This window comes from Podarcis tiliguerta (genome assembly GCF_965153285.1).
Source record: "Podarcis tiliguerta genome assembly, chromosome: 4".
In the NCBI taxonomy this organism is placed as follows: Eukaryota; Metazoa; Chordata; class Lepidosauria; order Squamata; family Lacertidae; genus Podarcis; species Podarcis tiliguerta.
In genome coordinates this window covers 4483195-4510593 of record NC_139537.1, presented here as the reverse complement: position 1 = coordinate 4510593, position 27399 = coordinate 4483195, and the positions used below count along the sequence as shown (strand labels likewise).

At 49.6% G+C, this 27399-nt stretch overlaps 2 protein-coding genes across 20 annotated transcripts in view; one reads left to right on the top strand and one right to left on the bottom strand.

Moving 5' to 3' along the window:
• Positions 1-27399, bottom strand: part of LOC310676834 (tigger transposable element-derived protein 1-like) — a gene marked incomplete at its 3' end in the record, with an annotated part of 1439559 nt that overhangs the window by 1309968 nt on the left and 102192 nt on the right. The gene's annotated exons all lie outside the window — the stretch shown is intronic.
• ARAP1 (ArfGAP with RhoGAP domain, ankyrin repeat and PH domain 1) overlaps positions 1-27399 on the top strand; it is a 156110-nt gene that overhangs the window by 89220 nt on the left and 39491 nt on the right. For all 19 annotated transcript variants that reach the window (XR_014510164.1, XR_014510165.1, XM_083436072.1 and 16 more), the window contains 7 exons: positions 448-653; positions 1971-2077; positions 4460-4659; positions 6042-6127; positions 11836-12018; positions 20626-20800; positions 25854-25988. Coding sequence is in view for 17 of the 19 variants with exons in the window: in XM_083436072.1 (XP_083292198.1) it covers positions 448-653; positions 1971-2077; positions 4460-4659; positions 6042-6127; positions 11836-12018; positions 20626-20800; positions 25854-25988 (1092 nt within the window). In the remaining 2 variants the exon portion in view is untranslated. The remainder of the gene's footprint in view (positions 1-447; positions 654-1970; positions 2078-4459; positions 4660-6041; positions 6128-11835; positions 12019-20625; positions 20801-25853; positions 25989-27399) is intronic.

Here is a 27399-nt window from a genome sequence, read left to right as displayed (position 1 = left end):
GTATTGATGGTTTCCCATAGGAATGCATTGGCGGTTTTAAAAAAAAAGGCGCAAGACGTTGCGTCTTGCGAAGCAAGCCCATAGGGAAATCCGTCTTGCGAAGCAGCTCAGAAAACAAAAAACTCTTTCGTCTTGCGAGTTTTTCGTCTTCCGAGGCATTCGTCTTGCGGGGCACCACTGAAATGTGATTTGGAATTAATGTGATTTGATTGGCCTGTTAATAAAAATTATTAAAACAAAAAACAAAAGAGAGAACTTCTTCATATAGTTAAACTGTGGAACTCCCTGCCACAGGAGCCAGTGATGGCCACCTAGATTCTTTGATTTCTTTTTCCCCTGCTGGGAGAACATTATACATGGGATCCCCCCTCCCCGAACGAAGTAGCGCCATCCGAGAACGGTTCTGTTTTGTTTCTCTAAATACCAACGCTGTCTCCTGCGCTGCAGCGGATCGCAACGAGTGGATCAGGGCCCTTCAGAAGGTAGTGGACGAGAAGAAGTCGAGGTGTTTGGACAGAGCGTCCGCCTTCCAGGTGCCCGGCGGCAGTTTCGACTCGGTGGACAAAAGCGGCCTCTTGGAGCTGCGAGGATTTAAAAACAAGCTGTATGTTGTGGTGGCCGGGGAGAAAGTTTTCCTCTACAAGAACGCAGAGGTGAGATATGCACTACAAGTGTGCTGCTCATAGCCGCTGGGTTGAACTGCGGAACTACCTGCCACAGGAGGCCGCCAATCTGGATGGCTTCAAAAGAGGATTGGACAAATTCATGGAAGAGGAGAGGGCTATCGAGGGCTCCTAGCTAGGATTAAAAACTTCCCTAAACCGGGTTGCCTTCAGAAAGTCTTCAGAAAGACTTCTGAAAGTCAGATAGTTGGATGAGATAATTGATTACGGTCAAAGACCAGCTTGCATAACACAATAAAAACAGCGTTCATAAAGATAAAATATACAACCAGAGCAGATTGCAGCAATAGCTCATGAGTTAAAATTGAGATATATATATACACCCGTACAACTGAGATTTGGGCTGCCATAAAAATTGACCCTGAGGCTCCCCAAAGGGCGACTTCAGCATTTCCCTAGTAAGCTATTTTATTCTAGAGGATGATCTGTGCCTACAAATCTGGGCGCAGAATCTGGCTACCAGCCAGGTCGTCTTGTGATCTTTGCCTAAGAGGAGAGAATTACCGTATTTTTCGCCCCATAGGGTGCACCGGCCCATAGGGCGCACCTAGTTTTTTGGGGGGGAAATAAAGGGGGGGGGAAATCCCCCCACCCCAGGCACGGGGCTGGTGCGAGGGAAGCCCGAGCTTCCGCCGACCCCAGCCCCCAGAACAGGCTGCTATCCGCAAGCCTAGGGAGCCCGGTGGGAAGTCGCGCCGGTCTCCCCAGGGTTGCGGATATCTGCCCGAAGCCCGGGGCGTGCTGCTCTCGCTCTCCAGGCTTCAGCGAAAGCCTGCATTCGCCCCATAGGACGCACACACATTTCCCCTTCATTTTTGGAGGGGGAAAAGTGTGTCCTATAGGGCGAAAAATACGGTAAGTTTAGACTTGTCTGAAAGATCGGTGAGTCTCTTCAGCAAAGGATCAATGGTGTTTCTTCGAAACTCAACATAAAAAGGACATCTAAGAAATATATGTTCAGGGCTTCCTATTTCCCCTAATGGGCAGGTGCAAAGTCTCTGTGCATATGGAACTCTTCTATAGGAAGTCAGATAGTTGTTTATTCCTTTGACATCTGATGGGAGGGCATTCCACAGGGCGGGTGCCACCACTGAGAAGGCCCTCTGCCTGGTTCCCTGTAGCTTCGCTTCTCGCAGGGAGGAAACTGCCCAAAGGCCTTCATAGCTGACCTTGGTGTCTGGGCTGGACGATGGAGGTGGAGACGCTCCTTCCATCGTGAAACCACTTTCCAATCCAGTACGGATTGCGATTGAGGCCTCCCTTTCAATTCTTGTGCCCTCGACTTAGGAATTCCGCCTGGGCATTGGGATCACCTACATCGAAATGAACGTGGGCAACGTCAAGGATGTGGACAGGAGGGGCTTTGACTTGACGACACCCTACCGGATCTTCAGGTAATGATGGCTGCTAACGCAGAAAGGCCTCATCCTGCCCCTGTGTGTTTTGGGGAAGGGCTGAGCTCAACAGCAGCAGACTGCCTTGCTTTGCCACAGAAGAACCCTGGTCCCATCTCTGACATCTCTGAAACTTCTGGGTCCCAGTTACTGGAAATTGCAGGAAGGGAGAGGCCTCCGGGGCCCGGATCCGGCATTTGCCATTAAGGTTGGCCACAGTGAGAACAGGACGCCAGACTAGCTGAGTAGGCTATTCTTGCATAGTTCTAGTTACAGGTAGGTAGCCGTGCTGGTCTGCCGTAGTCGAAACAAAATTAAAAAAATCCTTCTAGTAGCACCTTAGAAACTAACTACAGTGGTGCCTCGCAAGACGAAAAGAATCCGTTCCGTGAGTCTCTTCGTCTTGCGGTTTTTTTCGTCTTGCGAAGCAAGCCCATTAGCGGATTAGCGCTATTGGCGCTATTAGCGGTTTAAGGGCTATTAGCGGCTATTAAGGGATTAGCGGCTATTAAGGGATTAGCGACTATTAAGGGATTAGTGGACCAGCTGATAAGCGGCTTAGCTAACAGCTGTTAAGCGGCTTAGGGGCTGGGGGAAAAGGGGGAGAGGGAAAAAACCCCCGCAGAACTCGCAAGACATTTTCGTCTTGCGAAGCAAGCCCATAGCAAATTCGTTTTGCGAAGCACCTCCAAAACGGAAAACCCTTTCGTCTAGCGGGTTTTCCGTCTTGCGAGGCATTCGTCTTGCGGGGCACCACTGTAAGTTGGTTATTGGTATGAGCTTTCGTGTGCATGCACACTTCTTCAGATACTAAAATATCCACCCGATGAAGTTAAACAACAGATCAACAGAGCCAGACTGATACCCAGAGAGAATTTGCTGCAAGACAGACCCAAAAAAGAAAATAACACAACACCACTAGTAATCACATACAGCTCCCAAGTTAAAACAGCACAACGCATCACCAGAGATCTACAACCTCTCCTAGACAGTTCTCTTTCTCAAGCTCTGGGAGGAAAACCTTTCATCGCCTACAGACCCAATCTTAAACAACTCCTCACCCACAATAATACAACAACCAGACTTAACATGGACACTGGTACCAGAGCCTGCAATAAACCCAGATGCCAACTTTGCTACCACATACACCCAGACAGGGACGCGGGTGGCGCTGTGGGCTAAACCACAGAGCCTAGGACTTGCCGATCAGAAGGTCGGCGGTTCGAATCCCCGCGACGGGGTGAGCTCCCGTTGCTCGGTCCCTGCTCCTGCCCACCTAGCAGTTCAAAAGCACGTCAAAGTGCAAGTAGATAAATAGGTACTGCTCCGGCGGGAAAGTAAATGGCATTTCCGTGTGCTGCTCTGGTTTGCCAGAAGCGGCTTAGTCATGCTGGCCACATGACCCGGAAGCTGTACGCCGGCTCCCTCGGCCAATAAAGCGAGATGAGCACCGCAACCCCAGAGTCGGCCACGACTGGACCTAATGGTCAGGGGTCCCTTTACCTTTACACCCAGACAACACCGTTACTGGCCCCAACAACATCAAACATACCATCTCAGCACTATTTAATTGCTCATCTTCTAACATTCTGTATGCCATTAAATGCCAGCAGTGTCCTTCAGCTTTCTATATTGGACAAACAGGCCAAACCCTACGCCAAAGGATAAATGGACATAAATCTGACATCAGGGATCACAAGACAGAGAAATCAGTAGGAGAACACTTCAGTCTCCCAGGACATTCTATACAAGATCTCAAAGTAGCTGTCTTATTACAAAAGAATTTTAGAAATAGACTGGAAAGAGAAGTTGCTGAATTGCAACTTATTACCAAACTTAAAACCATGGAGAGACCTGGTCTGAATAGAGACATTGGATTCTTATCCTATTATACATGATAAAGCTATTTTTAGCCATCTCACCCCTTGCTTTTTCCTGTAAGCCCAATTGCAGTCGTTAACAGTCGTCAACAGGTTTACCACCCCTATCAGCCAATCACCCCTTCCCACCACCCATCTGAGAAAAACCCCTCTCCACCCTCTCACTATATATAAGGGTCCAGTGACTTCTGTTTCAGTGTATCTGAAGAAGTGCACATGCACACAAAAGCTCATACCAAGAACAAACTTAGCTGAGCTCTAAGGTGCTGCTGGATGGAATTTTTTAATTTTATTCTTGCATAGTTACGTTTTGTCCTTGCCGAACTCCACAGCATGAGACCCAAACCAGAATTTGCTGGCTCTGACCCACCTGCTGCCGGTTCTGGCCGCTGCTCCTGTTTAGCCTCCATCTGTTCCACTTCCAGATTCCTCCCCTCAGTCCTAGATATCGCACAGGATTAGTCCTCAGTCCCTAACCCGCTGCTCTTCTCGTCTTTCCCAGCTTCATTGCAGAATCCGACCAGGAGAAGGAGGAATGGGTGGAGGCCATGCAGCAATCCATTGCCGAAGCGCTTTCCAACTTTGAGGTGGCCGAGAGGATTTGGAAGGTGGAGGAAAACTGCTTCTGCGCTGACTGCGGCTCCCCAAAACCTGACTGGGGCTCCATCAACCTCTGTGTGGTCATCTGCAAGAGATGCGCAGGTAAGGAACAATTTGTTTCTCTCTCTCTCCCACCCCCAATCATTTTATTGTACCTACGGGACCGCCTCTCCTGGTATGTCCCACAGAAGAACTTGCGGTCTGCAAATAAAAATATCCTGAAGATCCCAGGCCACAGAGAGGTTAGGCTGGCCTCAACTAGAGCCAGGGCCTTCTCGGCCGCAGCTCCAATCTGGTGGAACGCTCTGTCACAAGAGACTAGGGTCCTGCGGGACCTGACATCTTTCCGCAGGGCCTGCAAGACAGAGCTGTTCCACCTTGGCCTTTGGTCAAGGTGCAGCCTGACCCCCTCCTCTGGCAATCTGCACAGAATCTTGCTTAATGGTTGCCATCAAATGATTTTAATTAATTTTTATAATGAAAGGTTTTTAGAATGTTGGATTATTTTGATTGTTGTTAGCCGCCCTGAGCCCAGCTTTGGCTGGGGAGGGCAGGGTATAAATAAATTTTATTATTATTATTATTATTATTAATCTGGGTTTTCAAAGAGAACCATAAAACAAATAGAAAACAGACCAAGCAACTTCTTGCAAGATTCATCGGATGAAAATGAGCCCCGCAGTGCTTCTCCTTGATCTGGACAGACAAAAGAAAGCCTTTCTTCCTGGTTAAACTGTGGAACTCCCTGCCACATGAGGCAGTGGGGATCACCAACTAGGATAGCTTTAAAAGAGGATTAGGCAAATTTGTGAAGGAGGAGGGGGCTACCAGTGGCTGCTAGCCAGGACGGCTATTCTCCGCCTCCGCAGTCGGAGGCAGCAATCCTCCTGAATCCAAATAATTCCAGCAGTAGAAAGTATATAGAGTATGAAAAGGTAACATGAACAGAAGCAGATATGGACTGATGAAAATATGCAGCAGAGCAGGTTTTGATAAAGGACGTCATGGAAGGGGAAAGGGAAGCCAAGGTTTATAGGCTGTCATTATGTGTTGTTGGAAAATTATAAATAAAATTATTTTTTTAAAAGCAATGCTTCTGAAATCCCGGTTCCTGGAAACCACAATCAGGAGAGAGTTCTCCTTGTGCTCGGATCCTGTTTCCCAGTTTCCTGCAGGCATTGGGTAATCCAGACTTGCAAGTCCCGAATGCTGCAAGCTTTCCATATGGGGTTGTTGCTCAGCCTGCAAAAAGTATAATTATAGCCGAAGCTCTTTTTAAAGTGTATTTCTTCTGGCCTTTTGCAGCTTCTTTCCCTTAAGCGGCGTTGCTCCTTGCAAGTGTACGGAGCGAGAAACTGAGGCGCGAAGCTGTTCTCGAGGTCAGCGAGTGGGGAAGACCTCCCCGCCTGTCTCGCCAGGCCTCTGCGCTGCGATTTTGGAACGCGGCACCTTTTCAAAAATTCTTCCTCTCCTTCCCGACACAGGAGAACACCGCGGGCTGGGACCCAACGTGACCAAAGTCCGGAGCCTCAAGATGGATAAGAAAGTCTGGACGGAGGAGCTGATTGAGGTGGGGAATTAAGGGGCTGGAAAGGAGCGAGGGAACTTGCGACCACATGTCCTCAGGGAGCTCTAATATCATCTGTATTTATTTATGGCATTAGAGGTTATATTTTCTGAGAATCCTTTGGAAAAATAATCTCTCAAAGGACCTGTTGATGGCATTTTACCATTGTACTGCTGAGTGTATTAACTTATGGTCTGTGTGTGTGGTTTGGGAGCTGCACAGTCGGGGGAAAACAATGCTGTCCAGGGTTGTAAAGACTGCGGAGAGAATAATTGGGTGCCCTCTTCCCACCTTGGATCAAATCTACGCTTCCAGGTGCCATAAGAAAGCGGCAGAGATAGCGCAGGATAGTGCGCACCCCAGAAACGATCTCTTTCAGCTTCTGCCTTCTGGAAGAAGGTACAGGGTTGTAAAGACCAGGACTAGCTACCTGAGAAACAGTTTCTACCCAAATTCAATACTGGTTTTAAACTCAGTGTAAGGTGGTCTCTATGGGAGTATATTGTATTTAATTATGGGAGTCATAGAATCCTAGAGTTGGAAGAGACCACAAGGGCCATCGAGTCCAACCCCCTGCCAAGCAGGAAACACCATCAGAGCACTCCTGACATATGGTTGTCAAGCCTCTGCTTAAAGACCTCCAAAGAAGGAGACTCCACCACACTCCTTGGCAGCAAATTCCACTGTCAAACAGCTCTTACTGTCAGGAAGTTCTTCCTAATGTTTAGGTGGAATCTTCTTTCTTGTAGTTTGGATCCATTGCTCTGTGTCCGCTTCTCTGGAGCAGCAGAAAACAACCTTTCTCCCTCCTCTATGTGACATCCTTTTATATATTTGAACACGGCTATCATATCACCCCTTAACCTCCTCTTCTCCAGGCTAAACATGCCCAGCTCCCTTAGCCGTTCCTCATAAGGCATCGTTTCCAGGCCTTTGACCATTTTGGTTGCCCTCCTCTGGACACGTTCCAGTTTGTCAGTGTCCTTCTTGAACTGTGGTGCCCAGAACTGGACACAGTACTCCAGGTGAGGTCTGACCAGAGCAGAATACAGTGGCACTATTACTTCCCTTGATCTAGATGCTATACTCCTATTGATGCAGCCCAGCATTGCATTGGCTTTTTTAGCTGCCGCGTCACACTGTTGGCTCATATCAAGTTTGTGGTCAACCAAGACTCCTAGATCCTTTTCACATGTACTGCTCTCAAGCCAGGTCAAGCCAGGAGTATAAGAGTTTTTAGGGCACTAACCAGGTTGGGATAGCAGGCTTGTTGCTTTTTGAATGTCCGATGTAGATTTTTTCAATTTCGTTGTTCTGTATGGGACAATGACAATAAAGATTATCGTATCATACCACCTCTCCCCCCCCCCAAGGAGTTCCAGGTGGCTTCTTCTCCCAACGACCCTGTGAGGTTGGTTCAGCTGGGAGTGAATGGCTGGCCCAAGGCCACCGCGTGAGCTTTCATGGCTGAGTGGAGATTCAAACCCTGGTCTCCCAGGTCCTAGTCCGATGCTCTAACAGCTGTATGACGCTGGCATTCTTCCGCATTGCCGAAAGGGTGATAATGTGAACAAGTTGGGGGAAAGTGAGAAGATGCCATCGGCAGCAAGAGTCTTAAGAGCTGGACCGAGGGCAGGATGATCAGTCTTCCTCCATGAGGATTTCTGCACTTCCTTCCTGACATGCGCCTCATCAGAAGCTGCATCTGAAAGGTGCTGGTTAGGAGGCAGAGGCCAAGAGGGTTTTTTGGTTGGGTTCACTCCTGTTTGGAAGAAGAAACTCTTCTTCACTCTCTGCAGGCTCATTTGCTAGAAAAAGGGCCTAAAGAAGATCCCAGAGTATTGATGCAAGGAATTAATTGCTGGAGAGCAAAAAGCAAGGAATTCAGAAGGGGGTTGGGTTGGATAGCCCTTGGGGTCTCTTCCAACTCCACAATCCTAAGATTCTATGACTATTTGTTGTGAAAAAGTGTCAGGATGGTGCAGTGTTCAGGGTGTCTGAGTCGGACCTGGGAGAACAGGCTTCAAATCCCTATGTAGCCATGAGGCTCCCTGGGTGACCCTGAGAGACAAGGTTCTGTCAGCATCGCCCTTGAGCCAGTGTCACCAACTGGACTCATCCACTCAGCCCCGACTGGGCTAGGCGAGGTGGGTAGCACTTCCAGAAGACCACCTTCTGCACAGGAACAGGTCAAAGTGCTGTGGACTCGCAACTCAGAGCTGTGAGCACCGCAAATCACTCCAACAAGAAGACAGTCGTTGTACAGCAGAGTCCAGCAGAGCATAAATCACTCGGACGACAGCGCTGAAGAATATCTTCTTTTATTCACTAACAGCTACTGTACTATACAAACTATATACAAATGGAGATGCTGGAGTGCACTGAGCGTTTCAGCTGCTTTCTGCAGTGACCTTATCTACACAGAGATAACACTCAGTCTTTTCTCTCCCTGACTGACTCACTCACTGACCGACTCTCTCTTTCACTGACCGACTCACACACTGACTCTGGTGCTGGAGCAGAATATGTAGATATCAGAACACGCCTCCTCCTCTCTGCAGAATCAGCAGACTGCTCAGGAGATTCTTAGATATGGGAGGGGTGAAATCTCCTCAGGTTCCTGCCTCTCAGCCCAACCTACTTTGCAGGGTTCTCTTGAGGGTTAACTGAAGAGGAGGAGAACTCTGTACATCGCCTTAGAGTTCCTTGGAGAACAAAGTCGGATATAAAGACAAGTAGTGATGATGACAAAGGTCCGTATAGTATAGTCCGTCTAGTTAAAGCTCTGGGTTTCCCAGTAGTGATGTATGGAAGTGAGAGCTGGACCATAAAGATGGCTGATCGCCGAAGAATGGATGCGTTTGAATTCTGGTGCTGGAGGAGACTCTTGAGAGTCCCATGGACTGCAAGAAGATCAAACCTCTCCATTCTGAAGGAAATCAGCCCTGAGTGCTCACTGGAAGGACAGATCCTGAAACTGAGGCTCCAATACTTTGGCCACCTCATGAGAAGAGAAGACTCCCTGGAAAAGACCCTGATGTTGGGAAAGATGGAGGGCACAAGGAGAAGGGGACGACAGAGGACGAGATGGTGGGACAGTGTTCTCGAAGTCACCAGCATGTGTTTGACCAAACTGCAGGAGGCAGTGGAAGACAGGAGTGCCTGGAGTGCTCTAGTTCAGGGGGTCACGAAGAGGCGGACACGACTAAATGACTAAACAACAACAGCAACGATGATGATGATGATTTGAACCAAGGAGCTTTTCCTCTTCCTGAAATGCCACTTTAAAGCCCTTTGACTTTGGACCTTGGCCTGGGTTGAGCCAATTGCATTTCTCAAAAAGCAAGGTTGTTTTAAATCTCAGAGATGCACCAATGCTTCCACATGAGGGCAGAGTTTTCATAAGATAGCACCTCTGCTCAGAGTGTCTTTGGGAAATCTTGGAGAGAGCCACTCTCCTTTTCTGGAGCCAGTTTGCAAGCTCCTTTTCCTGCAGCCTGGGCCCCCAAAGAGAGAACCACCCCTTTAATCCACCCCATCTGGCAAATACAGAAAAGGCTGCTCTCGTTCAGGGCTTTAAAGGTCGGCACCAGCCCTTTGAATTGTGCTCAGAAATGTCCTGGGAGCCCGTGAAGATCCTTGAGGACCGGTGTTATATGGTCCCGTCGGCCGCTCCCAGTCACCAGTCTAGCTGCCGCATTCTGGATTAGCTGTAGTTTCCGAGTCACCTTCAAAGGGAGCCCCACGGAGAGCGCATTGCAGTAGTCCAAGCGGGACATAACCAGTAACAGCAACAACACCCCAATGAAACCCCAGCCCAAGATAAGATCTGTTTTCAAAAGCCAGTCCTTGTCTGCTGTCTCATGTTTGGAAAGACATGGCACAAAAGGAAAAAAGGGATGAGGAGGGTAGAGGGAGACAAGCTGCGTTATAGATCGCTTTCCTGACTGTGCTTGGGCACATCTAGTCTAGTCCCTTGGTGAGATGGCAGCTCCTGAATTTCCCCATAGTTTAACCCAGCCATGTCCAATCTGGTACCCTCCGGATATTTTGGACCTCCGCGCGAGACAATTAGGATGTGGTGGGATAATGATTTTGATGTGTTTTCCTGCCACCACTGGCTTATTTATCCAAAATTCTCATCCTTGCTTAAGCTTCCAGCTGGGGCAGATGGGAGTTGTGGGCAGTACGGTGTAGTGGTTAGAGTGTTGGGTTCGAACGTGGGAGAGACCATAGTTCAATGCCCCACTTGGCCACAAAGTGTCATAGAAGCTACCAACATGAGTTTGACCAAACTGCAGAAGACAGGAGGGCCTGGTGTGCTCAGGTCCATGGGGTCACGAAGAGTCGGACACAACTAAACTACTAAACAACAACAAGCCCTGCACTGACTACGCTATGATTTATTTGCTAATGAATTGTGCAAAGAAAGGGCGCACTATATCACAGTGATTTCGTTTTACTGCTTCTAATTGTTCTCTTATATGCTCTAATCTTATGTCATTCCTTCCGCTGAGGATCAAGCAACAACTATTGCTAATGTTGCTGATGATAGTAAATCCTGGATGTTCTGAGGTCTTGGCAATGCGTCCCAAAACATCCCAGTGCTGCTGGGTGTGTCTGGCTGATCTCATCCCTCGGAAATGCCTGCTTGGCTTTTAATGTTAGTGCAGCTCCCAAGCGCTGTGAGGTTTAAGGTGCCCTGAGCTGAAATCATTTGTCTGTTTGTCTGTGTGCTTTTGACTGTATAGAGTTGAATCCCAGAATTGTAGAGTTGAAGACCATGAGGGTCTCCCAGTCCAACCCCCTGCAATGTAGGAATCTATTGCCCAGTGTGAGACTATGTCACATTCATCACTGTGCCCACATTTCTAAGCCTCTTTTACACCTTTTCAATGATACATGGCAGGGGGGTTGCAGTAGATGTTCCCGGGCTCCGTTCCAAATCTACAATTCCACGATTCTGTGATTTTTTGGGGGTACATTATTTGAGCTGAGATCTGTCTTGCAAAATTTGGAGAAGGGTGAATTCTGAAGGGTGGTCATGTTTCAATCAGGGAGGGGTGAATTGGGTCACAATATGGACCGAACAAACTTCTCTTCCATTGCTGGCTCGGGGGTCTGGGGGCTGACTCCCTGGGGCCCTGGGGGCCTGAGCACCCACAAAATTCCTCACGAAGGGGATATAAATTAAAAATATATCTATTATTATAAATAGTTAAGAATTTTGGGAGATGCAGGTTGATGCAGGTTGTTGGGGTTTTTTTGGGGGGCGCCGTATTCTCCCTCCCAGAGCTACGATTCCCAGAATTCCCAGGGAAGAGGGGCTGGTCGTTAAACCACTGTGGGAACTGGGAGGGGAATGGTGTGTGTGTGTGTGTGTGTGTGTGTGTGTGTGTCTGTCTGTCTGTCTGTCTGTCTCTCTCTCTCTCTGTGTGTCTCCAAACAACTCTCAGCACCCTAAGCCAGGCTTCCTCAACCTCGGCCCTCCAGATGTTTTGAGACTACAACTCCCAGCATCCCTGACCACTGGTCCCTCTAGCTAGGGATCATGGGAGTTGTAGGCCAATAACATCTGGAGGGCTGAGGCTGAGGAAGCCTGGACTAGATGACTCCATGAGGCCCAGAGCGGCGGTGGATCAGGCAGTGCAGTTGCTTAGTCTGTCCCTACATGGCCGGCCTTCACCTCCCTGCTCCTTTTGCCTCCTCAGCTCTTCCTACAGATTGGCAACGCAGTGGCCAACCAGTTCTGGGCGGCCAACGTCCCCCCCAGCGAGGCCGTCCACCCCAGGAGCGACAGCCAGGAGAGGCGCCGCTTCCTCGTGGCAAAGTACAGGGAAGGAAAATACCGGCGCTACCACCCGCTCTTTGGCAACCAGGAGGAGCTCAACAAGGTGGATATTCCGATTATTATTATTAGAATTATTTATTTATTTACTGAATTTGTATATTGCACAGAAGAATACAGAAGGATAACACACAATACATAATAACAAACGAAAGCAAAAGCAAAAATCCCCACCTCCCACAACACATTTTATTTTATTTTTTTATTTTTTATTTTTTAGCCAAAAACGTAGCATTTATATCTGCATTCTAATATGTCAAAGCGCACCACATACATAACCTAAAGGGCACCAGATGTCAATCCTCCAAATAATAATAAGATTTTTTAATATATATTTGCACTCTGCCCAACTGGGTCACCCCAACCACTCTGGGTAACTTCCAGCACATAAAAAAACATGCAGTCATACCTCGGGTTACAGACGCTTCAGGTTGCGTTTCTTTGGGTTACGGACACGCTGAAACCCGGAAGTACTGGAACAGGTTACTTCTGGGTTTGGGGGGTTGTGCATGCACAGAAGTGCTAAATTGCGCTCTGCTCATGCGCAGAAGTGCCGAATTGCAACCCGCGCAGACATGCCGCTGTGGTTTGCGAACGCTGCGGGTTGCGAGCGTACATCCCGCACGGATCACGTTTGCAACCTGAGCATCCGCTGTAGTACACTCATACCTTGATACCTTGGTTCTCGAACGCCTTGTGACTTGGAACATTTTGACTTCCGTGCACCACAAACCCGGAAGCGAGTGTTCTGGTTTGCGAACAATTTTTGGAACCCGAACGTCCGACGGGCCTTCTGATTGGCTGCAGGTGCTTCCTGCAGCCAATCGGAAGCCGCGCTTTGGTTTCTGAACATTTTGGAAGTCAAGCGGACTTCTGGAACGGATTCTGTGGGACTTCCAAGGTACGGCTGTATGTCTGGCCTGGTTAAAAAGGAACGTTTTTGCCTGGCACCTAAGGGTGTAGAACAGGGGTCAGCAAACCTTTTTTAGGAGGGGCCTGGTTCACCGCCCCTCAGACCTTGTGGCGGGCCGGACTGTGCACACGCACGGGGCAGAGGGGGGCTACTCTCTCCCCCCCTCCCCCCCAGCCACTCCCCTCCCCCTGCTTTCCTACCTCCTCCGCCGCTCTGCCTGCAGTTGGGTGGCGGCGATGGCGGTGAAGCCTCTCTTTTAGGGGTCAGCTATCTCGGACGCCAGGTGTGGGGCCAGCAGGCATGCCAAGCTCCTGCTGAAGCCCCGCGACACGCCCCGTCAAGATGCCCACAGCGTGTACATAAATATTTATGTATGCAACTATGGCGGCAAGGTTATTGATTGCCAAAAATTGGAAAAGCAGCAGCGTCTCAACTAAAACAGACTAAAATGATGGAATACTTCCATATTGCCGAACTAACAGGGAGGATAAGAGGAGATAGATAAACTTGATTCGCCTTAGCCAACGGCCATGGCAACATAAAACAAGCAATATCTACAAATAAAAAGACAGCAATGGGTAAAAAGGGCAGTCAAATGAGCAATGTTATGGTTCACATAGTGGCCCTTAATCTCATCGCACCCTTGATAACCCTAGCAACCTTTGCTGTTGTCTGATCATTTTGATCTGTATAAGAGGAGATCTGGTACAAAAAGTGAATAAGGAGTGGGCTATCTTTAAGGAAGGGATGCGGGTGGCGCTGTGGGTAAAAGCCTCAGTGCCTAGGGCTTGCCGATCGAAAGGTTGGCGGTTCGAATCCCCGCAGCGGGGTGCGCTCCCACCGTTCGGTCCCAGCGCCTGCCAACCTAGCAGTTCGAAAGCACTCCCGGGTGCAAGTAGATAAATAGGGACCGCTTACTAGCGGGAAGGTAAACGGCGTTTCCGTGTGCGGCTCTGGCTCACCAGAGCAGCTATGTCACGCTGGCCATGTGACCCGGAAGTGTCTCCGGACAGCGCTGGCCTCCGGCCTATGGAGTGAGATGGGCGCACAACCCTAGAGTCTGTCAAGACTGGCCCGTATGGGCAGGGGTACCTTTACCTTTACCTATCTTTAAGGAATCCATCAAAATTTATGTGGGAAAAGTAGAATTTCTGACAGATACTGAGTGAATCCAGAAAATGATTAGAGTGAAAGGAGTGTAAAGTTAAGATAGAAGATGAGATTAAAGAAACAAAGAAATGTGTTTAAGCTAGTTGGAAAAATAAAGCAGCGTAACAAGAACGGCTGAAAGTCAAGTCACTTTGTGGGTGTCCATGTGGGGTAGGTGTGTAGGTATGTTGATATGTATAGTATAGGTAGGTATTATATAGAGTAATGTTTTATGTTATGAAAATAAGGTAGTGTGTTGTGTACGTGTATTGTGTACAGTGGTACCTCGGGTTCCATACGCTTCAGGTTACAGACTCTGCTAACCCAGAAATAGTGCTTAAGAACAGAAATCGTGCTCCGGCGGCGTGGCAGCAGCAGGAGGCCCCATTAGCTAAAGTGGTGCTTCAGGTTAAGAACAGTTTCAGGTTAAGAACGGACCTCCAGAACGAATTAAGTACTTAACCTGAGGTACCACTGTAATAATAATAAAAAGAGGCCGGCGGGCAGGCAGTGAGTCTGAGCTGCGGCTCAGCGCAGGGGCGGCGAGTCTTTGGATTGACAGGCACCGATCAAAGCAAGCTCCCTTTCTCTGCAGGGTGGGGAGAAGCCAGGAGGAGGGAGGGAGGAGGCGCCGCCGAGGTGTGTGTGTGTGTGGGGGGGAGCCACCCTCCCTCAAAATTGCAAAAAAATGGTGCAGCCCGAATGATCACGCCGATCCAAGCGCCGATTCCAGGACCGTCCTCGGGCCAGATCCAGAGGGCAATTGGGCCGGATACGGCCCACGGGCCTTGTATTTTCAGGACCGCCTCTCCTGGTATGCCCTGCAGAGGACCTTAAGGTCCATGAATAATCATAGTTTAGAGGTCCCGGGCCCTAAGGAAGTCAGATTATCCTCTACCAGGGCCAGGGTCTTCTCAGTGATGGCTCCGTCCTGGTGGAATGCTCTGTCCCAGGAGACCAGGGCCCTGCAGGATTTAACTTCCTTCCGCAGGGCCTGTAAGACAGAGCTACTCTGCCTGGCTTTCAGTTTGAACTTAGCCTGATCTTTTATTCCCCTTCCTTCCTTCCTTCCTTCCTTCCTTCCTTCCTTCCCTCCCTCGCCCTCCCCTTTTTATGAAGATTACCAGCTCTGAGACCCCACAGCTAATTCTCCCCTGGCCTCCTCGCTGGCCCAAGTAGAACCAATTCAGCCAGCTAGCCCTGGTGATCATCCAATGTTTATTGGATGGATTCCCCCCCCCCTCCAAATTGATTTTTGAATTCTGAATTTATTGTTATTCACGTTTTATATTGTATTTTACGCTGCTTTTTGTTGCATCAATTAAGTGTTTTAAATTTGTTGTTAGCCACCCTGAGCTCGGTTTTCTGAACTGGGAAGGGAAGGGGTATAAATTATTATTATTATTATTATTATTATTATTATTATTATTATTATTTTATTAGTTTGCTGATCCCTAGTGTAGAAGGACGGCACCAGGCGAGCCTCCCTGGGGAGAGCATCCCACAAACGGGGAGCCACCACAGAAAAGGCCCTGTTCTCATGTTGCCACCTTGGGTAGAAGGCAGACGGAGAAGTGCCTCTGAAGATGATATCCGATTGGTTCATATGACAAGAGGGGGTCCTGAGCTGTTTAAAGCTAGTTCCCGGATAGGGAGGGCGAGGGTTAAGAAACCGGGTCCCCCAGGCCTGTGCATCTTGGACCGGCAGGTGGGCAGATGCTGTCATCTGGATAGCAGAAGGGGGGGCGGGGTGTGTGTGGAACTGCCTCTGCTTATGGCTTGCATCTCCTGCGCCAGATCCGGCTCTGGGCGAGACGCCCAGAACGGTGTCCAAGCAACCAGGAAATTTGTTCATAGCTTGTAGGAGCTGGGCGAAGAGCAATGAATTGCAGTGTTGTGTCTCGTGGTGCAGAGAGCCTCTAGGCGTGTGCGGAGTGCCTTTCCCTCACCTCCAAAGCTGAGTTTAATGGTAGGAAATCCCTACCATTTCCCCCATGGTTATTAGTACAGTGGTGCCTTGCAAGACGAAATTAATTTGTTCCGCGAGTTTTCTCGTCTAGCGAATTTTTCGTCTTGCGAAGCACGGTTTCCCATAGGAATGCATTGAAAATCAATTAATGCTTTCCTATGGTCAAAAAAAGTCGGAACAAAGCCAAATTTGGTACAAGAACAGTTTATTAAGTGCTCTTTAAAGTCACACATACTGTAAAGAGCATTTCAAATTTTTTTTAAAAAAAATGGCAGTTTGCCCAATGGTCACAGCAAGTCAGAAAAATGCAGAAAACTCCCCACAAACTTCCAGATTCCTGCAAACCCCTTCTCAACAACTCCCTGAACCACCCCCCAGCCACCCTCCACACAGAAATCCAAAGCCTGAATTTTTTTTTTTAAAAAAGGCAGTTTACCCCAATGGTCACAGCAAATCAGAAAAATGCAGAAAAACCTGCAAAAGCTTCCAGATTCCTGCAAACCCCTTCTCAACAACTCCCTGAACCACCCCCCAGCCACCCTCCACACAGAAATCCAAAGCCTGAATTTTTTTTTTCAAAAAAGGCAGTTTACCCCAATGGTCACAGCAAATCAGAAAAATGCAGAAAAACCTGCAAAAGCTTCCAGATTCCTGCAAACCCCTTCTCAACAACTCCCTGAACCACCCCCCAGCCACCCTCCACACAGAAATCCAAAGCCTGAATTTTTTTTTTTAAATGGCAGTTTGTCCCAATGGTCACAGCAAGTCAGAAAAATGCAGAAAACCCCCCACAAACTTCCAGATTCCTGCAAACCCCTTCTCAACAGTTCCCTGAACCCCCCCAGCCACCCAACACTCAGAAATCCAAAGCCTGGAATTTTTTTTTTCAAAAAATGCAGTTTGCCCCAATGGTCACAGCAAATCAGAAAAAATCAGGAAAAAAAACCCACAAGCTTCCAGATTCTTGCAGACCCTTCCCCAACACCGTCCTTCAATTCCTAACACCCCAACCCAAAATCCAAAAACCCCAAAAAAGTTTTTAAAAGTTTTAAAAGTTTAACTTACGAAATGGCTGCAAAAGAAGTTCTGGAAAATCTTCAAAAAATCACAGAAGTCTTCAAAAATCGCAGAAATCGCAAAAAAGGCTACCACACCGCATGCTATGAGTTGCTCCTTGAAGTCAAGTCGCAACTGCACCTCTTGAAGCAATGCACCCTGGGTATTAACAGTTTTAAGAAACAGGAAACAAACTTGCAAGACGTTTTCGTCTTGCGAAGCAAGCCCATAGGGAAATTCATCTTGCGAAGCACCTCTGAAAACGGAAAACCCTTTCGTCTTGTGGGTTTTTCGTCTTGCGAGGCATTCGTCTTGCGGGGCACCACTGTATTAGTATTTTTAGTAGTAGTATCGCTATTCTTTCTTCTGCAATTGGTTCCCCATTCCCAGAGCAGGGGATAAATGAATCCATTTCCTCCATAGACCTATCTGCGCAGTTGGTGCATAGCTGTCAACTTACAGATTTGAAAATAAGGGACCAGCAGCCTTGAAAATAAGGGACCAGGTAATTTTTGGAGAGCAGCGCCAGTTTTTAGCCCTTCATTTCCAGAGGTTGCTGCTCAAGACACCAGCCGATGAAACATTGCAATTAAATAACTACAAGCAGCAACCACTTTTCGTGCAAAACGAAGTCCAAGTTACGAAGATGCTGTTGCAGTTCTGTATCTTTTCTCTCGTGCTTCATCTGCAGCTCTCAGTTCCATCAGGCAGGAGGGGTGGGGGGAATAGCGCCTGAAGTAAACCCGCAGATCAGACCACCTATGCCAGTCTACCACTACAAATCTATGGGAGAAGCGCTTGCGGTCCTTCCCTTGTAGCCCTTGGAACACCTGCCCACGCCTCCCCCTCCTCCTCTTCCTCCTCTCTCTGAACTGCTTTCTCTATGGTTGCCCTCGCTCTCCTCTCAAGGCTCCTCATCAATTCATAGACCATGCCAGGCTGCCCATCTCATCCGGGTCCTTCGGCGGCACAGCCGCAGTACGGCCTAGCGGGAGCGGCGGTGACGGGCAGAGGGGAGGCCCCAGGCAGAGACGCTCAGTTTGGCGCCCGCAAGGAGGATGGCGGCAGAAGGGCCTGAGGCTCCCACCAGTCCCAGCAGGGAGGGGCTCCCGGGGGCCGAGGCTGGTGAGAGGAGGCCGGAGGGGGGTGGGCTGGGCAGCCAAGCAACACAGTTGGAGCCTCCCTCCTCCCTGGCCGGCAGCGAGGGAGGGAGAGGAGCTGCTTCCTTTGAAACCCGGGAAATTTAAGGGACATCATCAATAAGGGACAGCAGCGGGACACGGAGCTGGGATAAGGGACCGTCCCTCCAAATAAGGGACGGTTGACAGCTATGAGTTGGTGAGTGCCAGTCCTCAGGGTCTTGCATTTGAGCATTTTTTAAAAGGGGGCCGTATTTCAACAAAACCACCTGCCTCCGATGCATCATTCAGAGCATGTCGGGGGTTGGACTAGATGAGCCTTGAGGGTCCCTTCCAACGCTGTGATTCTCTGCTTCTGAGTGCATGAGGCCGCTTCCTGTGTTCCTGCCGCGAGGGTGTGCGCTGAGCCATTTTATGGCCGTGGAAAACCGGCGCCTCTCCCCTATTTATTTTTTTCTTCGGAAATGTCCTGGCCCCAGAGAGCTGTGAGGAAGCTGTGAAGGAATGCGTGAAAGAAGCTGGAATCGTTTGAACATCCCTTGCAAGCTCAGTCGCTTGACCTGCTGGGATTTTTATACACTTATTATTATTATTATTGTACCCTGCTTTGGATTTCCCGCTTATGGGCTTAGTGAGCAAGACTTCCGGGACGTTTGCTTTCGTGCTCTGGGGGGTGACTGACCTTTTTTATTGCAAATTGACGAGCCTTGGTGGGCGCGATTGGAATTGCTAAGTTCAGAGGGAAAGCAAGGAAGAGGCGACCTGAAATGTGTAGAATTAGGCACAGCGTGGGCAAAATCTTATTATATGTCAAGGGAATCTTCGGACCAATTTATTCTTTATTATCGCTTTGGAGCTGCGCTGTGTCTTTCGGACTTTAGTCCTTCTGGGCTGGGACACTGGATGCTTTCAACGTTGGATTCTTTGCCTTCCTCCTTTTTGTGACGACCCCACTTCCCCGCTTAATACGGTGGTACCTTGGTTCTCAAACCTAGTCCGTTCTGGAATCCGTTCCAAAACCAAAGCGTTCCAAAACCAAGGCACGCTTTCCCATAGAAAGTCATGCAAAATGGATTAATCCGTTCCAGACTTTTAAAAACAACCCTTAAAACAGCAATTTAACATAGATTTTACTATCTAACGAGACCATTGATCCATAAAATGAAAACAATAAAGAGTGTACTGCAGCCACCCAGTCAATCCATCTGTAGCTGCACTGGGTTCCACACAAAAACAAAGCAAAAAGAGCCGCAAAAACAAAAACGCAAAATAAATAGCAAAAACAGACAGACCTCAGTGTAACACTCAAATGAGAAGTGTAACACTCAAAAAGGAGCATGTTCGGTTTCCGGAAAAAGTTTGCAAACCAGAACACTTACTTCCAGGTTTGCAGTGTTTGGTTTCTAAGTTGTTTGAGAACCAAGGGGTTTGAGAACCAAGGTACCACTGTAAAGGTAAAGGTGACCATTAGGTCCAGTTGCGGACGACTCTGGTGTTACTGTGCTCATCTCACTTTCCTGGCCGAGGGAGCTGACGTTTGTCCGCAGACAGTTTTTCCGGGTCATGTGGCCAGCATGACTAAGCCGCTTCTGGCAAACCAGAGCAGTACACGGAAACGCTGTTTACCTTCCTGCTGGAGTGGTACCTATTTATCTACTTGCACTTTGACGTGCTTTCGAACTGCTAGGTTGGCAGGAGCAGGGACCAAGCAACGGGAGCTCACCCCGTCATTGCGGGGATTCGAACCGCCAACCTTCCTATTGACAAGCCCTAGGCTCTGTGGTTTAACCCACAGCGCCACCCGCGTCCCCTAACCACTGTAAATCAATGCCAATATAAATGAGCCTGGGGATGAGGCACGCCCCCTGCCCTCAGCTGGTGCAGCGGAAGAGTCGCCCTTCGCTTTTAAAAAATGCGAGCTTGGGAGCAGTCCAGAGCTGCGTTCCATGCACTGTTTTTGCAGCTCGTGTGTTGTTTCCCCATGCGGCGGTGGGGGAAGGGAGGCCAGTGACTCTCCCCCCTCCTCCATCCCTCCTCCCCTCTACCCTCCGGCAGAGCCAAGTTAGTGGGATCTGACCTTGCAGGATCAGATTGCAGCCTCCCTCCCTCCCTCCCGGGGCTTCTCTGCTTCTCATTTGCAGCAAAGTCTAGTCCCCACCCTCCTGGCCAGGAATGCCACCCGTGGGGTGCCTTGCCTCCTTCCGATAAAGACCCGTTGCCTTCTCTCGGGCTGAAAACTTCCTTTGTGCAGCCAGCTCCCGCTGTCTCCCTTGGACGGCTCCTGCCGTCTCAGCCAACGCTGCTTTGAGGATGGTTTGCTGGCACCTGCCTGGGCAGAGGTTCGGAAGTCCCCCTCTCCTCCTTCCTTTCCTCCTCTCTCTCAGGTGCGCCTAACTCTCTCCCCCTTGTCGTCGTCCCCCCCCACAGGCTCTGTGCGCAGCCGTGACCACCAGTGACCTGGCGGAGACGCTCTCCCTCTTGTTCTGCGGCGCCGAGGTCAACTGCTACACGGGCGACCCCGGCTACCCCTCGCCCATCGCCTTAGCGGAGCAGGCCGGCCGGAGGCTTCAGGTGGAGTTTCTGCTGCACAACAAGACCTCCGGTGAGGAGGGGAAAGGGGCAGAGGAATTTGGCCAGAGGGGCTGGAGCAGAGGGTGCCTGCAAGTCGGAGTGCGGGTGTTGCAAGCCGGACAGCGAGTGCCTGGGGAAATGAGGCAGGAGGAAGCAAGGGGGCTGTGTCGTCCAGAGTTTTCTGGGCTTCCTCCCGAAACTATTTCTCTCCCCGGTGCATTTGGAAGCACCAGCCATCAGATGTGAGGTGCAAGCAGCAGGTGTCCGCTGCTTCAGTATCCCATAGCCAGGTCAGACTCTAGCCTAGGATCATAGAATCATAGAATCATAGAGTTGGAAGAGACCACAAGGGCCATCAAGTCCAACCCCCTGCCAAGCAGGAAACACCATCAGAGCACTCCTGACATATGGTTGTCAAGCCTCTGCTTAAAGACCTCCAAAGAAGGAGACTCCACCACACTCCTTGGCAGCAAATTCCACTGTCGAACAGCTCTTACGGTCAGGAAGTTCTTCCTAATGTTTAGGTGGAATCTTCTTTCTTGTAGTTTGGATCCATTGCTCCGTGTCCGCTTCTCTGGAGCAGCAGAAAACAACCTTTCTCCCTCCTCTATGTGACATCCTTTTATATATTTGAACATGGCTATCCTATCACCCCTTAACCTCCTCTTCTCCAGGCTAAACATGCCCAGCTCCCTTAGCCGTTCCTCATAAGGCATCGTTTCCAGGCCTTTGACCATTTTGGTTGCCCTCCTCTGGACACGTTCCAGTTTGTCAGTGTCCTTCTTGAACTGTGGTGCCCAGAACTGGACACAGTACTCCAGGTGAGGTCTGACCAGAGCAGAATACAGTGGCACTATTACTTCCCTTGATCTAGATCAGGATCAGGGCCTTGCAGAGCCAGGCAGAGGCCCCGGCCAGGTAGGTAATGTGCACCCCCCTTTTTTTTTACCCTGGGGATAACTGAAGTCTTATAAATAAGTGTATAAATAATTTTCACAAAAGTTATGCTGACAAATAATTTTATTTCAAGGCTTGAACCGCATCTGCATATAAAGACAAAATGGAAAATATAGATGTACAATAGTGCTTTTAAAAAAATATGCTGACCCTTTGGAATCAGAGGCCCGGGCCAAGTGGCCCATTCCCCCCCCCCCCATCTGGACCTGCCTAGGATGGTCTGCTCTGACTGGCAGCAGCTCTTGGGGGCGTTGGGCATTGCAAGGAGGTTGGACCAGAGGACCTTTAGGGTGCCCTCCAACTTTATATTTCTATGATTGTGTAACTCCAAACTGGGAGGGGTGGCTAACACCCCAGAGGACAGGATCACACTTCAAAACGACCTTGACAGATTAGAGAACTGGGCCAAAACAAACAAGATGAATTTTAACAGGGAGAAATGTAAAGTATTGCACTTGGGCAAAAAAAAATGAGAGGCACAAATCCAAGATGGGTGACACCTGGCTTGAGAGCAGTACATGTGAAAAGGATCTAGGAGTCTTGGTTGACCACAAACTTGACATGAGCCAACAGTGTGACGCGGCAGCTAAAAAAGCCTTATGAGGAACGGCTAAGGGAGCTGGGCATGTTTAGTCTGGAGAGGAGGAGGTTAAGGGGTGATATGATAGCCATGTTCAAATATATAAAAGGATGTCACCTAGAGGAGGGAGAAAGGTTGTTTTCTGCTGCTGCAGAGAAGCGGACACGGAGCAATGGATCCAAACTACAAGAAAGAAGATTCCACCTAAACATTAGGAAGAACTTCCTGGCAGTAAGAGCTGTTTGACAGTGGAATTTGCTGCCAAGGAGTGTGGTGGAGTCTCCTTCTTTGGAGGTCTTTAAGCAGAGGCTTGACAACCATATGTCAGGAGTGCTCTGATGGTGTTTCCTGCTTGGCAGAGGGTTGGACTCGATGGCCCTTGTGGTCTCTTCCAACTCTATGATTCTATGAACTCTGCAGAGGTCTGTGTCCAGCTTTCCGAAGTTGTGAAGTGGGAAAGCATGGAGGACGTTGACCAGGAAAGACAATCATTTTTTTGGGGGGGGGGCACCCGGTTGAACCTGTAAAGGGTCTAGACCAGCAGTTCCTAAACTTTATTAAACCACCGCCTCCTTGGGGGGGTCCCTTCCCAGTGACTGCCACCTGACCTTATCAAAAAAACATCATTCAGAATAGCAGTTTGCACCACCCCCTAAGGAAGACCAATAACAAAATAACGTTGAAACTAGTAACAATGATTTGCACATTTATTTTTGCTTGGGGAACTGTTGTACCTGAGCAGGAGACTTCGGACCAGCAGTTCAGCTCTGCGCTTCGGAATTGGGAAGGAAGGGGCATGGATATTGGGTGTGATGTTCCGGCATATCTTCCATCCCTGGTCCTTGCCCCCCCCCACCCCCCCAAATGGAAGAACAAGGCAGGGCAGCTTTATCTGCAAAGAGAACCCTGCAAAACCACACTCCTTTGCACCCTCTCTTGCGGTTTTTGGGAAATGAACCGTTCTCCCCCCCCTTTTTTTTTTGAACCTGAAAACAGACCTGAAAATGTGTCGGAAGCATAAAGCGGAATACCTCAGATTTTGCTGGTGTTTAAGGTAAAAACAACAACCAGCAGGAATCAAATGTGGCTTCTAGGTCGGAAGCATCGCTGCGTCCAATTTGTGAAGGCAGAACATCGCCCTTTTGGCTGGCAGCCCCTGAGGCTACTCCATGAATTTGTCTTGTCCTTTTTTAAAGCCACCCAGATTGGAGCCCATCCCTGTGGCAGGGAGTTCCACAGTTGAACCACCTGCTGCCTGAATAAGTCCTTCCTTTTCTCTGCCCTAAATCTTCCAACATCCAGCTTTATGGCATGCCCGCAAGTGTTACGAGAGAGGGAGCAAAACCTTTTCTCTCTCTGATTTCTCCACCCTAGGCTTCATATTATAACTTTCTGTCAAGTCGCCTCCTCCTCGCCTTTTCTCTACGCTGGAAAGTCCCAAAGGCTGCAACCTTTCCACGTAGGGAAGTTGGTCCACCCCTCTTGATATTTCCGGGGTCATAGAATAATAGAATTGTAGAGTTGGAAGGGACCTCTAGAGGCATCTAGTCCATCCCCGGCAATGCAGGAAGCATCCCTGTTCCGTACCTTCTCAATACCAGATATTGTAAGAAATGGGGGGTCTGTTCTGGGAAGTGGAGAAGCAGCTTTGCTGGGAATCCAGACTGCGCAGGGCTTGGAACAAAAGCCCCTCTGCCCCACCGCCAGGACGACAAAAAGCCAAGCCCAAATTCCCAGCTCCCCCCGCCGTAAGTTCTTATTTCGCTACCTACCCAGAACGATGCTTCGCTGACTCACTGCTTTTGGCAAGCTCAGCACAGCCCCGCGCTGACCCTTCCCCGCTCCCCTTCCGCCTCGGCCAAATTTCTCCCCACACCCTTTTCGGTTTTTGGAAAGCCCACGGAGCGAATTACTGGCAGGAAGGGCCAAAAGGCTTGTCTCTGAAGATGGATGAGCCGGTGACTGAGCGGCTTGAAAAACAAAAGGCGGGTGGGCTGGAAAAACAGACAGGCTTGCTGAGCGGGCGTTGCAAAGCTTTGATGGGTCTTCCCCCGCCCCCCCCGGCACATCTGGTTTGCATCGATTCTCTGGCCCCCACGCCCCTTGGCTGTTTGGCTTGGCGGCTCGGGCCCCTGAAGCAGTCAAGAGCAGGGGCAACCGAGTTGGGGGGAGTAGGAGGTGTCCTGTGCTCTTTGTGTTTTTTACAGGAAGGGAGGAAAGGAAGGCAGAATCACAGAATCGTGGAGTTGGAAGGGACCCCCAAGGGTCATCCAGTCCAACCCCCTGCAATTCAGGAATCACAACTCAAGCATCCATGACAGGCGGCCGTCCAAGCTCTGCTTGAAAACCTCCAAGGAAGGAGAGTCCATCGCCTCCCAAGGGATATTGTTCCACTCTCAAATAATAACAATAACAATAATAATATGATAATAATTTATTATTTATATCCCGCCCGTCTGGCTGAGTTTCCCCAGCCACTCTGGGTGGCTCCCAGTGTTCAAAACATGCCATGTTTAAGTTGATCAGGTCCAACATGGTTTAAACTAAAATTTGAAGCAAGCTTGCATTTTTAAACTACAGTGGTACCCCGCAAGACGAATGCCTCGCAAGACGGAAAACCCACTAGACGAAAGGGTTTTCTGTTTTTCGATGCGCTTCGCAGGACGAATTTCCCTATGGGCTTGCTTCGCAAGATGAAAAGGTCTTGCGAGTCTTGAGATTTTTTTCCGCTCCCCACCCCCTTTTTCTAAGCCGCTAAACCGCTAATAGCCTTTTAGCAGCTAATCCGCTAATCCCTTCAGCCTTTAATAGCCGCTAATAGCGCTAATCCGCTAATAGGGTTGCTTTGCAAGACGAAAAAACCGCTAGACGAAGAGACTCGCAGAACGAATTAATTTCGTCTTGCGAGGCACCACTGTATTCACGCTTAAGAAAGGCAGTCTGTGGATGTTGTGGCCAATTTTAAACACAATTTTTAAAACACCCCTTAAACATTTCTAAAATGACAGAGACACAAGAAACAGACTCACATACACTTAACGGTATCATATGTGGTCCCAGCACATATGATAAAATGTTCCTTCGTTTTCTTTATAACAGACCCTTGATCATCTTGGTGCCCTCCCCTGCACGCTTGTCTGATGGTAGGGGTGATGGAGAGACACGAATGGTGCTGTCATAGAATCATAGAATCGTTGAGTTGGAAGGGACCCCGAGGGGTCATCTAGTCCAACCCCTGAAATGCAGAGATCAGAGCTAAATAATCGGTGACAGATGGCCACCGAACCTCTGCTTAAAAGCCTTCGAGAAAGGAGAGCCCACCAGCTCCCGAGGGAGCCCAGTGTTGAATGGCTCTTGCCGCCCAAAAGTTCTTCCCGACGTTTTGCTGGAATCTCTTTTGTCGTCATTTGAGTTCAGGCAGGCTTCCTCCATCTTCCATGGGGCAGCCCTTTGGAGGTGGGACTCCATCTCCTCTGCTCCAGGCCAAGCGCTCCCTGCCCTGTGACGTCAGCCTGCCACTCACCCCGTTTCTCTCTTGCCTTGGCAGAGACCCCTCAGCTGGACATGGGCACCAACATCGAGAAGCACTACTCCATCAGCCTGCCTTCTGTCGCTCACAACGGCTTCCTCTACAAGGCGCCCTCCATGGCCAAGCTGGTCCACGAACAGAAATCACGGGAAGGTGAGGCAAGGCGGGGGGGGGGGGCACCGAGGCAAGTTTCTAATAATAATAATAATAATAATAATAATAATAATAATTTATTATTTATACCCTGCCCATCTGGCTGAGTTTCCCCAGCTGCTCTGGGCGGCTCCGAATCGAGTGTTAAAAGCAATACAGCATTAAATATTAAAAACCTCCCTAACAGGGCTGCCTTCAGATGTCTTTTAAAGATAAGATAGCTGCTTATTTCCTTCACATCTGATGGGAGGGTGTTCCACAGGGCGGGTGCCACCACCAAGAAGGCCCTCTGCCTGGTTCCCTGTAACCTGACTTCTCACAGGGAGGGAACCGCAAGAAGGCCCTCGGAGCTGGACCTCAGTGTCTGGGCAGAATGATGGGGGTGGAGATGCTCCTTCAGGAATACTGGGCAGAGGCTGATGGCCGGCAGAAAAGCCGTCAACTTTCCTCCCTGCACTGCCACCGCTTGAAAACGCAACCCTGAAACGTGGAGCAGAGATCGAAATCACTGACTTCACTCTCTCATGGACCCCCCAAGATTGGCTGCACAAAAAGCAGCGGCAATTTGTTGTTGGCAAAGGACAGCTGGACATAGAAAGGGCCCCATTACCTTCAGTAGCTTAGGGCCTCAACAAACCTAAATCTGGCCCTGCCTTTTTGAGCAAGTTGCTAGACCTCATGGTTCTTGCAGCGTTTCTGAATGCGCAGGGGGGTGGGCTGCTGATAACCTGCCGAAATCTCTCAAGACGCGATGGCAGCTTAAGTGATAAGGGTTGAGCGTTAGTCAAGTGGACCCGCCGGGGAAAAATTAATGGGCGTGACCGACTTAGGTCCATTGATTTTGGTGTGTTTACTCGTTGGGCTCTGAAGGCAGGGCACATGTTTTGGCACCTCCATAGCAGAAAAGTACCGTATTTTTCGCTCTAGGGCGCACGTTTTCCCCTCCAAAAATGAAGGGAAAATGTGTGTGCGTCCTATGGAGCGAATGCAGGCTCCTTGACTTCAGCGATAGCAACGGGAAACCTCCGAAGCACAGAGGGAGCACTCCCTCCGCGCTCCAAAGGCTTCGCGTTGCTTTCACTGAAGCCTGGAGAGCGAGAGGCTTTGGTGCGCAACAGGTGTTCCCCCCGCGCTCCAAAGGCTTGCGGATAGCAGCCTGAAGCCCGGGGAGCGCAGTGCCAACTCCCGCTGCGCTCCCCGGGCTTGAGGCAGCTATCCCCAAGCCTTTGGAGTGCGCCTCCAGCCCTGCAAGCTCCGGGAGCGGCAGCAAGGCTGCGTGCAACCTTGCCGCCGCTCCTGGACCTGTTCTGGGGGCTGGGGTTCCCCCGCCCCAGCCCCGCGGCTAAAAACGAAGCCAAGACAGCGAGCGGGCTCCATCCAAATGCCGCATGCAGCCTCTCCCAGCTGGATA